Source organism: Nothobranchius furzeri, chromosome 7, assembly GCF_043380555.1.
Source record: "Nothobranchius furzeri strain GRZ-AD chromosome 7, NfurGRZ-RIMD1, whole genome shotgun sequence".
Lineage (NCBI taxonomy): Eukaryota > Metazoa > Chordata > Actinopteri > Cyprinodontiformes > Nothobranchiidae > Nothobranchius > Nothobranchius furzeri.
The window spans coordinates 30,898,494-30,912,118 of record NC_091747.1 but is presented as its reverse complement, the minus strand read 5'-3'; the positions used below and the strand labels follow the sequence as shown (position 1 = coordinate 30,912,118).

Here is a 13,625-nt window from a genome sequence, read left to right as displayed (position 1 = left end):
AAAGGTCAGGGGCTTAGCCAAGAGGAGTGATTTTCTATTTTTTAATGAAACATTTCAACTTTCACATTTTGACCATCTTAAAGCAGACAAAAACACTAGATTACACTTTTAAACTGATATGTTGATAAAAACAAATTGTTAGCTTCAGTACTATGAAATCAAATCCTCTATGGAAATTTACATTAGGATTTTAGCAATGTTGATGCAGTACTCCTCACATTTATTCATATCCTTCCATTAAAGAAAAGACTAAATTCACAGAAGTCAATGAAAGAAACTAAAAATATAGAAAACATCTCAATTGTAATTATGCTAAATTGTTAGAATTAGAAAGCTCTACTGCCATTGTTCAACAGGAAGTGCTGCTGGCACAACGAAGCTGCAAAGGTCCTGGTCCTAATATTTACTCTGGAGAAAAGAAAAAGTAAAAAACATATGATAAATAAAAACATCACAAACACTGCTGGTGTCTGAAAGTAAAATAATTAGGTTATATAACTAGGTTATGTACCTAGGTTATAGATTATTTTATATTGCGTTTATGGTGACTGTGTTCATTAGAATGGTGGTCACTTGTTGAGCCTTGAAATAAAACTTTACCTTTGAATTGTGGCTGAAAAAAAATTTGAACCAAATAATCCCAGAAATATGAGAAATGTTCTCTAATGACCTGGGGTCTCTATTATCAAACATTGCATAGAATCCTTACTAAAACCGTACTTAAGCTTAGCAAAAAAAAATGTACTTACGCCAAGTAGGTTTGTGATCTATCAAACATGGAGTACGCACAGCTGCACGCAATCTCCGCTTCATAAATCAGAGACTAAAGAGAAAGTTTCTCAGCTGCTTTTTAGTCACATCCCGCCCTCACCACGCCCACTTACTGCCATAAATAGTCAATGCAAAGTGCCTTGTGGATCTCATGCATATTCAAATTCAAATTCAAAAAAACTTTAATCATCCCTGAGGGGCAATTGTTTCAGTACAGAAGAATTGGTACTGTGGTCATTCGCAACAAGAGTCGCGCTACCGTTAATTAGATGAAAAGGGGATCACATGAGGATAAATTGGAAGAGGGAAAAAAAGGCATACCAGGCATCCCGGCAGGGCGTAGCTTTACTATGCAAAAAAAAAAAAAAAACGCCTCAAACATATAAGCACGAACATCACAGTTCACGACATGACACCGAGAGGAAGGCGCGGGGGGGGGGGGGGGGGGGCTGTTTCCCCAGCGAGAGCAGCCCTGTGGCGCTCAGCCACTGTAGCCACAGGTGGGAGGGAGATCTTGGGAGGAGCGCAGAGCACATTGACACCTGCAGGTTGATGACCTCGCCAGGCTGAAGTCCACCAATCCGAAGGCGGGGGGGGTAGGTTGGGTTTTCACAGCATCTGTCTGCATTCCTTCGTGGGGGTTTGTTGTTGGCATTCACAAGGCTGCCATGGCGTCAGATTTGGATAAGACTTTGTTTGGGTCAGGCAGAGATAATTTTCCTCTCTGCCTTGAAGTGTGTAACTGATCATTCAAGTCCTCCAGTGAAGCTTAATTCAGGTTTTAAACATCTCCACACCGTCCAGTGACCCTCTCCGAGATGACATCCATTTTGCGCACTAATACCGGTATCGCAGCTAGAACATTGTCCAGCTTACGATTCACATCGAGTAACGTCCCAGTCTGTGAGGTCTCCACACGGACGGTGCTTTCCGTGGGTGCGGCTCGCCCTCCAATCGCTCCCGTCTTCCCAAATTTCCAGAAAACCAGATATCCACCCACTCCAATCAGGAGAAATCCAGTGATCATCAGGCCAAATATCCACACATCTTCGACATCCTCAATGGACAACTGAGAGAGGCATACGATCTTCCACTCCCTCCTGGAATCGAGCATATATCCCACTGCGTGTGTCCTTTGCGGGCAAGTGGGTGCCCCCTCCTCCGTTCTCATTGTAGAAAAAAATCTTGTCAATCGCGTTGAATGACCAATTAATTAAATCCATTCTAAAAAATAGGGTTTTGCAGAAGAAATGCAGAGAAGCGCTCTGTGGGCAGACAGGACAAAGAGCCTTGGGAAAAAAAAGATAAGGGAGCAAAAGCAGAAGCGTCTGTACTCTGCGAGTGCCGGAAGAAGAAGACATACATAAGCCGGCTGTTGCTGCGCTCTGCCAATGACGATGGCGACCGTAAATCAAGGCAGATCAAGGAAGCACAATTTCACAGAAGCAGAAATCCAGGTACTTGTGGGTGAGGTGGGATAATGAAAGGAAGTGCTTTTGCAAAACAAATAAGAGAAAATCCACAGAGTTGCACAGCGTTGCTGAAGCCGTCAATGTTGAGTTCTTCAGAGAGATCTGTGGCGGATATAAAAAAAATCGCCCAATCAGGATTCGATCCCCAGACTCCTGGGTGAAAGCCACGTGTGCTAACCAGTCACACAAACAGAGATCTCCCTTGTCCAAGTAGCCAGCGCATAATTAATCGGGTCACAGTGACAGGACACACTGTCACAGATGCATGACATTCTGTCTCAATCGGTCCCCCTGCTGATATTCTGCATTCCGTACTCTTCTTCCTGTCAGTGCTCCTGTGCTTTTGCCTTTGTTATGTTTTTTCTTCTATTTTCCATTTTGGTCTGTTTTCTTCCCTTTAAACATTTTCCATTGTTTCTCCTTTTCTGCTTCCTTTTGATGTTTACATCGAAAAACGACGTCCCGTTTGGAAGTGAAGATAAACACTTTTTTAAAGCAAGCTGCTTCTTTCTCTTATTGGAGCCACTACGATAACTCTATTTCATGTTTAATGATTTGACTACCGCTTCGAGTTTGTTACGAACGCTCCCGCCTCTCTTCTTCTTATTATTTGTGGTCTTATGGCACTTGGCAAACAACAATTTGGTGCATTACTGCCACCAACTGGACTGGAGTGGAATGACTACCAATCACTTCCTGTTTGTGAATCGAGTTTTAAAGGAATGGTCCACTATGGTATTAACAGAGGGGTGCCAGCAGTCAAGAATAGGGGCCCCCCAACATAAGGGGGCCCCAGGCGGCCGCTGACCTATGCCTAATGATAAAACCACCACTGAGTGTACGTGCGCGCGTGTGTGTGTGTGCATGTGGGGGGTCTTGTTCTGTGTGAAAACGAAGCAGTACAAGTGATAATGCTGCAGGATTTCATAATTGTATCTTCTCAGCAGCAGCACTGCAGGTGCTCTCAATGTCCAACATGTGCGTAAGCCAGGTCCTTAGTCAACTTAAAGTTGTGCACGTTTTTCCACTAAGTTTTCTTTCATAAATCCCAAAGTTTGCGTGGAAAGTTGCTTACACAATTTCCTCCACATCTACTGTGATTTATTTTCAACAAAACTGTTTCAGCTGATTCACATTTAGTAATAAAACGTAAGGCAGAGGACAGAGGAAAGGATAAACCTCCAACCTTATTTTAAGATTTTCAACAAAAAAAATGCAGCAAAGCTAAATAAGTGTGTGATGGTAAGTTCTACCATCTCACCAGCTGCGGTGCGAAGAGTTTGCCTAAAAAGGCCAATTTTACATCAAATACTTCTTCATAATCACAAAGTTTATGTGGAAATTCCCTTTTGCAATTTTTAGTTTTGCGGGTAAGCATGCATTATAATGAGGCCTCTGTGAGCACACAGAGTGCTGAGCAGGTCTGAAAACCGGTTTGATTTGTTGAACTTATTCATCCTAAAGATAATGGTTGTATTGAATTAGCTCCTAGCCTAGCTCTAGTGGATGTAGCCAGAGCCCTAAACACTTTCATTACACATTAATAGATTATTTCCTCCATGTCACATTCTTGTTCTGGCTTTACTTCTCCCATCAGAGTTATTGAGGAGTTTGATGGAGTACGCCTGGTGTGGTCACTGCTAAAAGTCCCCAATGAAGATGTTCAGGCTAGTGCTGCTTGGGCCCTTTCCTCATGCATTAACAATGCAAAGGTACAGTATTGCTCACGCCCACGTTTACCAACATTTACTAACTTGTTATGAATGACATCACACATTTCACAGCGCCACTGTAGCAGGGCCCGCCCACATCTGCGTTCCTCAGAGGGGGGTGTCTATACAACCTGGCTGTGCGGGGACGTGCCATCCCCACCCGACCCAGGCCAAGCAGACCAGTGTAAAAGTGGCTTTTGGTGATGGACAGGTTGATAGATGATAATACAGAGGAGTCTTCATGGATTGTGATGTTTGCAGATGACCGTAATCTGCAGTGAGAGTAGGGTGGATGTAGAGGAGAAGCCAGAGAGGTGGAGATGTGCACTGAACATCCATGTGTATAAATGAGAGGGACATAAGTGGAACGGTAGAGGTCTTTAAGGACTGAGGGTCTACGGCCCAAAGCTACAGAAAGGGTGGAAAAGAGGTGAAGAAGAGTGTGAAGCAGGATGGAATGGGTGGAGAAATGAGTCAGATGTGATCTGTGATAAAGGGGGTTCAGGTGTAAAAGCAGCCATGTTTGGTTTAGAGACAGCGTCCATGAGGACAAGTCAGGAGGCAGAACTGGAGGTAGCAGAGCTCAAGATGTTGAGGTTCTCTTTGGGAGTGACGAGGTCAGACAGGATCAGGAATCCATCAGAGGGACAGCTGATGTTACATGTTTTAGAGTAAAAAGTTAGCGAGGACAGACTCAGATGGTTTGGACATGTCCAGAGGAGAGACAATGATTACATAGAAGGATGCTGAGGTTGGAGTCACCAGGCAGGTGGCTGAGAGGAAGACCAACAAGGAGATGTATGGATGGAAGTGGACATGAAGTTAGAAACGTGAGAGTGAAGGATGCAGAAGACAGGGAGACTGATGACGGGTTGTACAGACATGTACAGATCATCTCCACACACATACACTGATCATCAGGCAGTTTGTTGTGTGCATTCGCTCCACATTTTTACAGAAGAGGCTTCACAGATCCATGAGCCGACCAGAAGAGGAAGATTTAGAGGTGTGGATCTTCACCAGTCCATTACGATTATTGGCTCAACGATAAAATCCATCACGAAGATTTCATTTGGATTTGTTTTCATCGATAAATAGAAGATATTTGCTTTGTTAATCAAAAACATGTCCGACACATCATGGCATTCCCTAAAAGCAAAAACAGTTCTTAGGATGATGGAAAAACATTTTAGACATTTAAGATTTAACTCGAAGAAGAAGAAGAAGAGGAAGAAGAAGAAAATATCTTTTCTATAGCGCCTCTCAAGATAAAAATCACGAGGCACTTCACAAAAACAAAAAATGTCAAAATATCAAGAACTATTTAGAAAATGGTTAAAAATATATTTAAAATGAGCAAAAAATAGACAATTGTGATTAGAAAATGTTAAGAAAGAGAGAGAGTGAATAGGAAAGAGGGAAATCAGTGCATCCTGAGGAAGGTGGAATAGGTGGGGAGAGCAGAATAAAGAGAGAGTGGTGAAGAAGGTCATACAAAAGCCAGCTTGAACAAGTGAGTCTTCAGCTGCTTTTTAAAGGAGACCACTGAGTCCACTGATCTCAGGCTCAGGGGGAGAGAGTTCCAGAGTCTGGGGGCCACAGCAGCAGATGATCTGTCACCTTTGGTCTTTAGCCTGGTGCTGCACAACCAGTAGGCTTTGATCACTGGACCTCAGGGACCTGCTGGGGGTGTAGGGACTAAGAAGATCACCAATGTAAGATGGTGCTTGTCCATGTAAGGCCCTATAGACCAGAACCAGGATCTTGAAATGAACCCTGAAGTTGACTGGCAGCCAGTGAAGCTGGAGGAGAAGCGGGGTGATGTGGGTGTGTTTGGAGGACTTGGTCAGAAGCCGAGCACAGGCATTCTGAACCACCTGTAGACGGTTCAGGGAGGTTCTGCTCAGACACGTGTAAAGAGAGTTACAGTAGTCTAAGCGTGAGGAGATGAAGGTGTGGACAACTGTCTCAAAATCAGAGCGGGACAGAATGGGACTCAGCTTAGCAATGTTCCTGAGATGGAAGAAGGAAGAGCGAACAAGAGAACTTACATGAGAATCCAGGGTGAGAGCTGGGTCAAAGGTCACACCAGGATTCCTGACGGAGGGTTTGGTGTGAGAAGCAAGCTGACCAAGAGAGTCTCTGACTTTGGGAACCAGCTTGTCTGGGGCACAGATGAGGATCTCAGTTTTATCTTCATTCAGCTGAAGAAAGGTAAAACCATCTCAGGCTGTGGGAGAAACCTGCTCTGCAGATGCTAACAAAATCTATAAAGATATTAAAAGCCTAGAGGACATGTCCAATTCTTGCCTTTAGTTCAGGTTATAAAATCCATAAGGGGTCCATATATTAGCTTCTTATGCCTTTGATCAAGTGTGTAAAAAATAAGTAACACCAAATGAAACGTTTGGCTTTGTCTGTTATTTAGTTTGAACCCAATGGTCTCATTTCAGAAATGCTGGAGCATGGACCAAATTGTGTTGATAAAACTGGTTTCACTTGGTGTCTTCTAAATGTGGTTTTCCAGGAACACTACTCAGAGCAGCTCGGCCCGACTACTGTTCCCAAGGGCACCGTTTGGTATTTTCCCTCTACTTTCTCCCCTATTTTTAGTCACTGCTCCGTTGAGGTACCTGACAATGCTGAGTCGGGCAACATCGTGATTCTGGCCGCTGATTGGACTGAATTGAATTGAATTGATTGGCTAAGGGGCGGAGTCACTGGTTTCTTGGTTTCTGTTTCACTGCCTGCAGCCATTTCCTGATTCAGAGTCTGACTACAAGGCTTAAAACTGAGCTAAATGTCCAACAACATCCAAATTTTTCAGCTTAGTTGTGTTTCTGTGGAGCATACAGGTTCCCTTTGACTGTTTACTGATCCCCTCACGTTATTTTTTCACGAGTAAAAATCCAACAAGATGGTGACAACTCATTTGAAACGGCTTTTACATCAATTTTAGAATGAATCAGCAGCAGATAGATGTATTTAAGTCATTTTTTTAGAAAAAAGGATGTATTTTCACCTTCTTCAGCAGCGGACCGCTTCGTTTACCGATATCCGTTGCAGTGAGTACGTCACAGTGTTCATTGTCCAGCAGCAAGCAGCGATCATTCTAAAGACAACGGTAGAACCCGCCCCGTGACCGAGAGCCGTCAATGGATCGATGCCAGACTAAATTATATATTATATTATATATGATTATATATAAATTATTTATTTAGTCTGGCTTGCCAGGCTAGCCTGGATCATCACTTGCAGTAAAACTTCATACCACATCACCTGAAAGGATGGCTTCCAGTACAATACCACAACTAAAGCTTTCCACCACCACGCTCCTGCTTGTTTCTGGGATCTTTTACATTCCCCCTACACTCTCCGTCCAGCTGCTCAGCACCAAGATTAATGGAACTCCCCCCCCCCCCCCCCCCCCCCCCAACCCCCACCCCCCACCCCCACCCCCCATAAACATAACACCACATTCAAATTCACCTGTTTAAACTTGTATGCTCACTCTATTCAGAAAGCGCTCACTACACCTGTTCATAGGTTTATAAGTTGATTTTACTACTGTGAATGATGTTGCTTCTTTATTCTTAAGTCCTGTTTTTAATCATCTGTGAACCATGGGTGATCTGAAAGTTGCCATCAAATCAAATGTAATATTATTGTTATAGAACTGTCTGTGTTTGTGTTTTTTGCTGAGCACCAACTAATGAATGCTCTTTGGTGACAGGATGCAGCAGAAATAGTGAAATCCCTCATCAGTGGATTATATGCCATCATTGACTTACTGAATTCACCAAACAACACGGTGCTGGCAAGCGTTTGTGCCGTCATCTCTGCCATAGCCAAGGACAAAGAGAACCTAGGAGCGCTCTCTTCTATGGGTCTTGTTCCATCACTGGCCCGGCTGGCTGACACAGTAAGAACATGCCTCTGCACTAGGCAAACAAACTTCCTCCTAGAACACTAGATTGATGATAAAAATACAATAGCTTGTTGTATACCAGTATATTAAATTTACCTCCCTCTTTATTAACTCACAGAGGCTACTAGCAGCCCCTTGCCGGTTCTTTTGTGTGTACCTGCTGACTGATTCTGTTCTACAGGCTGATGATCAGCTTCGACGCTATCTTGCTGAAGCCATCGGACGCTGCTGTAATTTTGACCCCAATATTGCAGCCTTTGGTGAGGCTGGAGTCATCGTCCCGTTGGTGACCTACTTAAAGCAGTCTGAAGACATTTCAGTCCATCACTATGCCGCCATGGCCCTGTCCGAGTTGTCCTGGGATCCCAAGAACCTCGTCACCATGCACAAGGCAGGAGTAGTTAAGGTTAGGTTCAAGTCCGTTACAGTCCTTAGAAATGCTTTTTGGTTGATAATTCACAAAGGCTCTTCATGTAATATCTGTGCTTCATAATGACTATGTTTACATGCAGCCAATATCCGGGTTATGATCGGGTTAAGGTCGGTATTCGGGTTTCTGAGTTGATCAGAATAACCCGTTTACAAGCATAAATAGAAAGAGTTACCCCTAACTTGCATAACCCGATTTAAATGCGGACGTTGGGGTAGCGTCAGGACGTATGGACTACGTCCAGACGCAACATGCCTCATTTCCGGTTCTTCTTGTTCCGGTATCCGTGAAAACAACAACATGTTTCCCAGTTCGGAAGAGATAGCAACCGCGTTTGTTTGTGCTTTAGTTTCCTCGTCACTCCAAAAGTGTGGTGCTGTGCCGCGACTCGCCATGTTGCTCCCAACTTGTTGTTTACTTCCGGTGTTCTGGCGCATACAAGACGTCTCACTACTCAAAAGACCAAGATTCCTTGCGAACAGAGCATGCGCAGAACACATGCTTTGATGGGGATATCCCGATATGCGTTTACACGACCAAACATTCGGGTTAGAAAAGGGTTACCCCAGGTGTAGTAACCGGGTTTTTAAAAACCCGGTTATGAGCATATCCGGGTTTTTGGCGGTGTTTACATGGACCTGCGGAACTGGGTTATTGTGAATATTCGGGTTTTAAAAGGGTTACTGGCTGCATGTAAACACACTCAATCTAGCTGGATTTACATTGAAGAAAATGTGTTTGAGTGAAAACAGACTGCAAAATTCAATGTCAGTGTGCAGCACATGCAGTACGTTTACATGCAGCCAATATCCGGGTTATGATCGGGTTAAGGTCGGTATTCGGGTTTCTGAGTTGATCAGAATAACCCGTTTACAAGCATAAATAGAAAGAGTTACCTCTAACTTGCATAACCCGATTTAAATGCGGACGTTGGGGTAGCGTCAGGACGTATGGACTACGTCCAGACGCAATATGCGTCATTTCCGGTTCTTCTCATTCCAGTATCCGTGAAAACAACAACATTTTTCCCAGTTCGGAAGATATAGCGACCGCGTTTCTTTGCGCTTTAGTTTCCTCGTCACTCAAAGTGTGGTGCTGTGCCGCGACTCGCCATTTTGCTCCCAACTTGTTGTTTACTTCTGGTGTTCTGGTGCATACAAGACGTCTCGCTACTCAAAAGACAAAGATTCCTTGCGAACAGAGCATGCGCAGAACACACGCTTTGATGGGGATATCCCGGTATGCGTTTACACGACCAAACATTCGGGTTAGAAAAGGGTTACCCCAGGTGTAGTAACCGGGTTTTTAAAAACCCGGTTATGAGCATATCCGGGTTTTTGGAGGTGTTTACAAGGACCTGCGGAACTGGGTTATTGTGAATATTCGGGTTTTAAAAGGGTTACTGGCTGCATGTAAACGCACTGATGGACAAGTTGTTGCTTTCTGCTTCCTGCTCCCTCTCAGCATCAGATTCACTAAGCAAACAGCTCTACATACATGCTAGAGCAAACACACCTGTGAAGAGCAGCAGGTTGGAGAAGTAGCTCCATAGTTGTTAGAGTTTGAGTGTGCACTCAGGAAAGAAGTGAAAGTGATAGTTTCTCAGAGTGAGCTGCAGGTCTGATGGGACCTGTGTCACGCTACACCTTTCAGAGCAATGGTAACAACAATATACGATCATGTTTTGCCATTGGCACGACTGAGATGTCATTTTATGTATAACATATGTAAAGAAAATTGTCTGGCTCAGCCATATTGTAAGGAGAAACTGTCTTTACTCAGTTATATTGTAGCGTTGTGGTTTTATGCTCTTTTATGAAAGAGGAACTATGCTACGTATTAATTCGGAATATTAATTTTTAATAAATCAATAACCAAATTTTATATTGTTAAGAAGACTCAAAGGTTGTTTTCATCGATAAACTGACGATAATATCTGTGTGTCTGTGTTTCAGTTCAATGAGGAAACCAGTTTGACAATTAAAAGTTTTAATTCTTCAAATTAAACTAATGATTTTGAAATTGACAAACATGGGAATAACAATCAACATTGGCAACTTGTGGGACAATCTTTAACAGTTGATATGATCAAATAGACCTTGTGGTGAATTTATGAAGATTGAGAATGTTGTGATATGAATGCGTGTGTGAGTCTGATTTTGCTTCAGGAAGAAACAGGTGTCTGAGTGAAGTGATGGTTTGGATAAACTTAGGTCTTATCAGAGAACTGCATCAAACGCTAAACACCGTGTTCTGTCTCACCGAACTCTTGTGGGCCCTCTTTCGGATCCGGGCCGTGGAGGATGGTGGTGGTTCATCCAGATGACACTCAACGGCTGACAGGGGAGACGTAGGTGTCGAACGGAACCGGTCCAGAGTTGCCCTCGGTACACGTTGATGGTAAAGCGTTTTGTCGATGCGCTTTCTTAAGTTAATTCACTCAGAAATCAAAGGACTCGAGGCGAGTCCGCGTTAGTTGTTGCAGTTCAGCTATTCTGTCTGGCTGACAGGAACAGCGTGAGAGGGGGGGAGAACGAGCCAACCGGCTCCCCCCTTTTAGCGTTTACTCAGGTCCTCTCTCTTTCGTTGACAAGCACGAACTGAAATCATAAGACTGAAACTTACCAAAAACCTTTCTCTTCTCAAAGCAAACGTGTGCGTCATCAAATGTGTTTTGGAGTTTACTGTGAGAATTTGTGTGTGGGTGTGTGTGAGTGTTTGTGTGCTTGAGTGTGTGTGAAGGTCAGTACCAAACATTCTCAACCTTAACATTTAATTAGGAATGGATTAATTAAATCTCTTATAATTACCCAAAGCATAATAGTCATTCATTTGATTAAAACACATTTATAATGAGCAAATTGATGATTAAACTTTTAACATTCAAAACAAGAAAAGGAAGTTTAAACTTTATGTTTTGACTTGTTCTGGGTACAACTCATGGAAACACGTCTTCTGGACGCTGCAGGTGGCAGATGTTATGGTTTCCTCCCAGACTCGCTGGCGTTCAGGTCTTAATCTGTGGGTGAAAGTTCTCAACGACCCAGCTTTGACCCAGCTGAGTCCAACACCACCTTTGTGACAGAAAACCCACACTTCCTCACGTTACACATATATTAGCCATTACTTCAATCCAGAAATAACACACTTGGATTCAATGACCCCCCATTTGAATTCCTCAATAGTACACAGCTGCAGACTCAAAGAATGCCGATTCATTCCTAAATGCCCCACTCTGCAATAGTAGTCAGCTTTTGCAATAGCTTAAGCCTGAGCCATGCTTCTGCATCTGTGTCAGTGCGGAGACACGCAACACCATTATCTGTCCTTGCGTTGGCCCCCCGGCAGGCAAGCAAGTATGTATGGAGTTGAGCCCACTTTTCCTAACATCTGTCCAACGAGACGGAGAACGCATGCTTGTGATTGGTCGGCCCGGGCACCCGAGATCACTTCCGTCATGACACCATTTCCCTTAAATTTGTTGGTTGCACAAGTCCTGACCTGTTGTCTGCCTAGACCTGTTTAGCGGACAGACATCCCACCCACGCTGCTGTCTCCTTTTAAGCTCTCGCTGGTATTTCAGCAAGATAAGCATTTCTTCGTCTAGATCACATAGTTCCAACTCGATCAAACTTCTCTTTCTCGTGTTGCTTTCCATTTTTCAGACTGCAGAAGTTATTTCCAAGGAAATAGTAAGATGTCACTGTACTGCTACCTACACTACGCCCTCTGTTGTCCTGGTGGAGAATTGCTTTGCAACACCCCTTCAGCAAACGGGGAAGTATGAGAGCAAAACGCTTCCGTCGATCCGTGTGTGTCCGTCCCTTGTGGAGCTGACGCAGAAGCATGACTCAGGCTTTGGCAGAGCTGATGGGAAAATGCAGCTGAGGCAGGGAAATGAAAGAGTTAAGCCAAAAATCGCTTTGAGGTGATTTTCCTGAGGAAATAACAATATGGCATTGTCAAAAGCTCCAAAAGGTGGATTCTGCATGATATAGTCCCTTTAATGGAAGAACAAAGTCACTTGTGAAGTCAGGAGCTTGATCACATTTCGGCTTCGACCAAGACCTAACATTTCAACACCACTAGATGTTTAGATTCTTTTAAATCATCGATGATCTTTTTATTTTTTACGTCAAAATCATTTGCATATGATGTTCCTGCTCATAGTAACCACTATCCTGTGCACTCCCACAGCCGATGACCACATTCATGGCCTCTGATGACGAGGAGCTCCAGATGTTTGCAGCTAAATGTGTGGAGCACATTCGTCTGCTGGCCAGTTAGGAGGCTAGGATGTCCTTCCCCTGAGTGTCGTTTGCATAAAAGAAGCTCATATAAAATGTTTCAGCTTAATTGATGCATGTATGTTGGTTTTTTCATTCGGACCTGCTGGTTTACGTCTGTAACTGCACTCTGAGTTCTGTAGTACTTCAGTAACAAAGGATGAATATGAACTAAACTTTTACCACAGCTGACTTCTCAGGAAACACTGACTACAGGCTGAAGAACAACAAAAAGAATTCAGCATTTTGACTGAAACTGTTTTCCTTTTGTAGTTGATCGTGAAGGTTCCTTCCATGAAAGTGTTTGGACCAATGAAATAAAGACGATGTTCAAATTCACCTCCAGATGAAACTTTCAGCTAAACTGTGTTCTTTACTGAAAACATGCCCACAAGGATATCTGTAATGCAGCTACTCTAGATTTCTGCTAAATAAACAACTCAGAAATAGAAAGATGTGTGTGTTACTTGTTCAGAGAAGAATTCAGATTGCATTTTCTCACACCTGTGTAAAAAATCAACTATGATTGTTGCATAAAATGTCCCAGCTTCCATTTTTGAGTCCCTCGTGGAGTTACGTAAAACTAATGGTGGGACAAAATACCGATTTGGCCAAATATTGCAATATTTCAACCCATGAATGAGTCCTAGTGCGCCCTTTTGTCACGATGTGGAGGGAAGGTGAGGGAGGAAGAGCGGATCCTTCAGGCAGGTGAATCAACCCAGGCCAAACAGCAGCAGACATTTGGTTCCTTTTAATGGTCAGGAGTGCAGACACGACAGGGTAGACGGATGTGAACAAAAACTGACATGTAACGAGTACGAACCGACAAAACCACAAGCAACACACAAGGCTTATATACACACTGGGATGGGTAATCAGGTAACAAGAGGCAGGTGGACACAATTAAGGAAAAACTCAAGGCACAGGGGAGCAATAATGTGACACCTTTCCCTGTATGAGGCTCTCCAGACGTCATGATCACAGGAAGCCAAAGAGTCGTAGCTCCCTTTGAATTCAGATATT

At 43.5% G+C, this 13,625-nt stretch overlaps 1 protein-coding gene across 1 annotated transcript in view; it reads left to right on the top strand.

Moving 5' to 3' along the window:
• odad2 (outer dynein arm docking complex subunit 2) overlaps positions 1-13,093 on the top strand; it is a 91,213-nt gene extending 78,120 nt beyond the window's left edge. The window contains exons 9-12 of the mRNA XM_015954583.3: positions 3,841-3,955; positions 7,689-7,877; positions 8,065-8,289; positions 12,511-13,093. Coding sequence (XP_015810069.2) covers positions 3,841-3,955; positions 7,689-7,877; positions 8,065-8,289; positions 12,511-12,600 — 619 coding nt within the window. The 3' untranslated portion in view covers positions 12,601-13,093. The remainder of the gene's footprint in view (positions 1-3,840; positions 3,956-7,688; positions 7,878-8,064; positions 8,290-12,510) is intronic.
• The last annotated feature ends 532 nt before the right edge of the window (positions 13,094-13,625 follow it).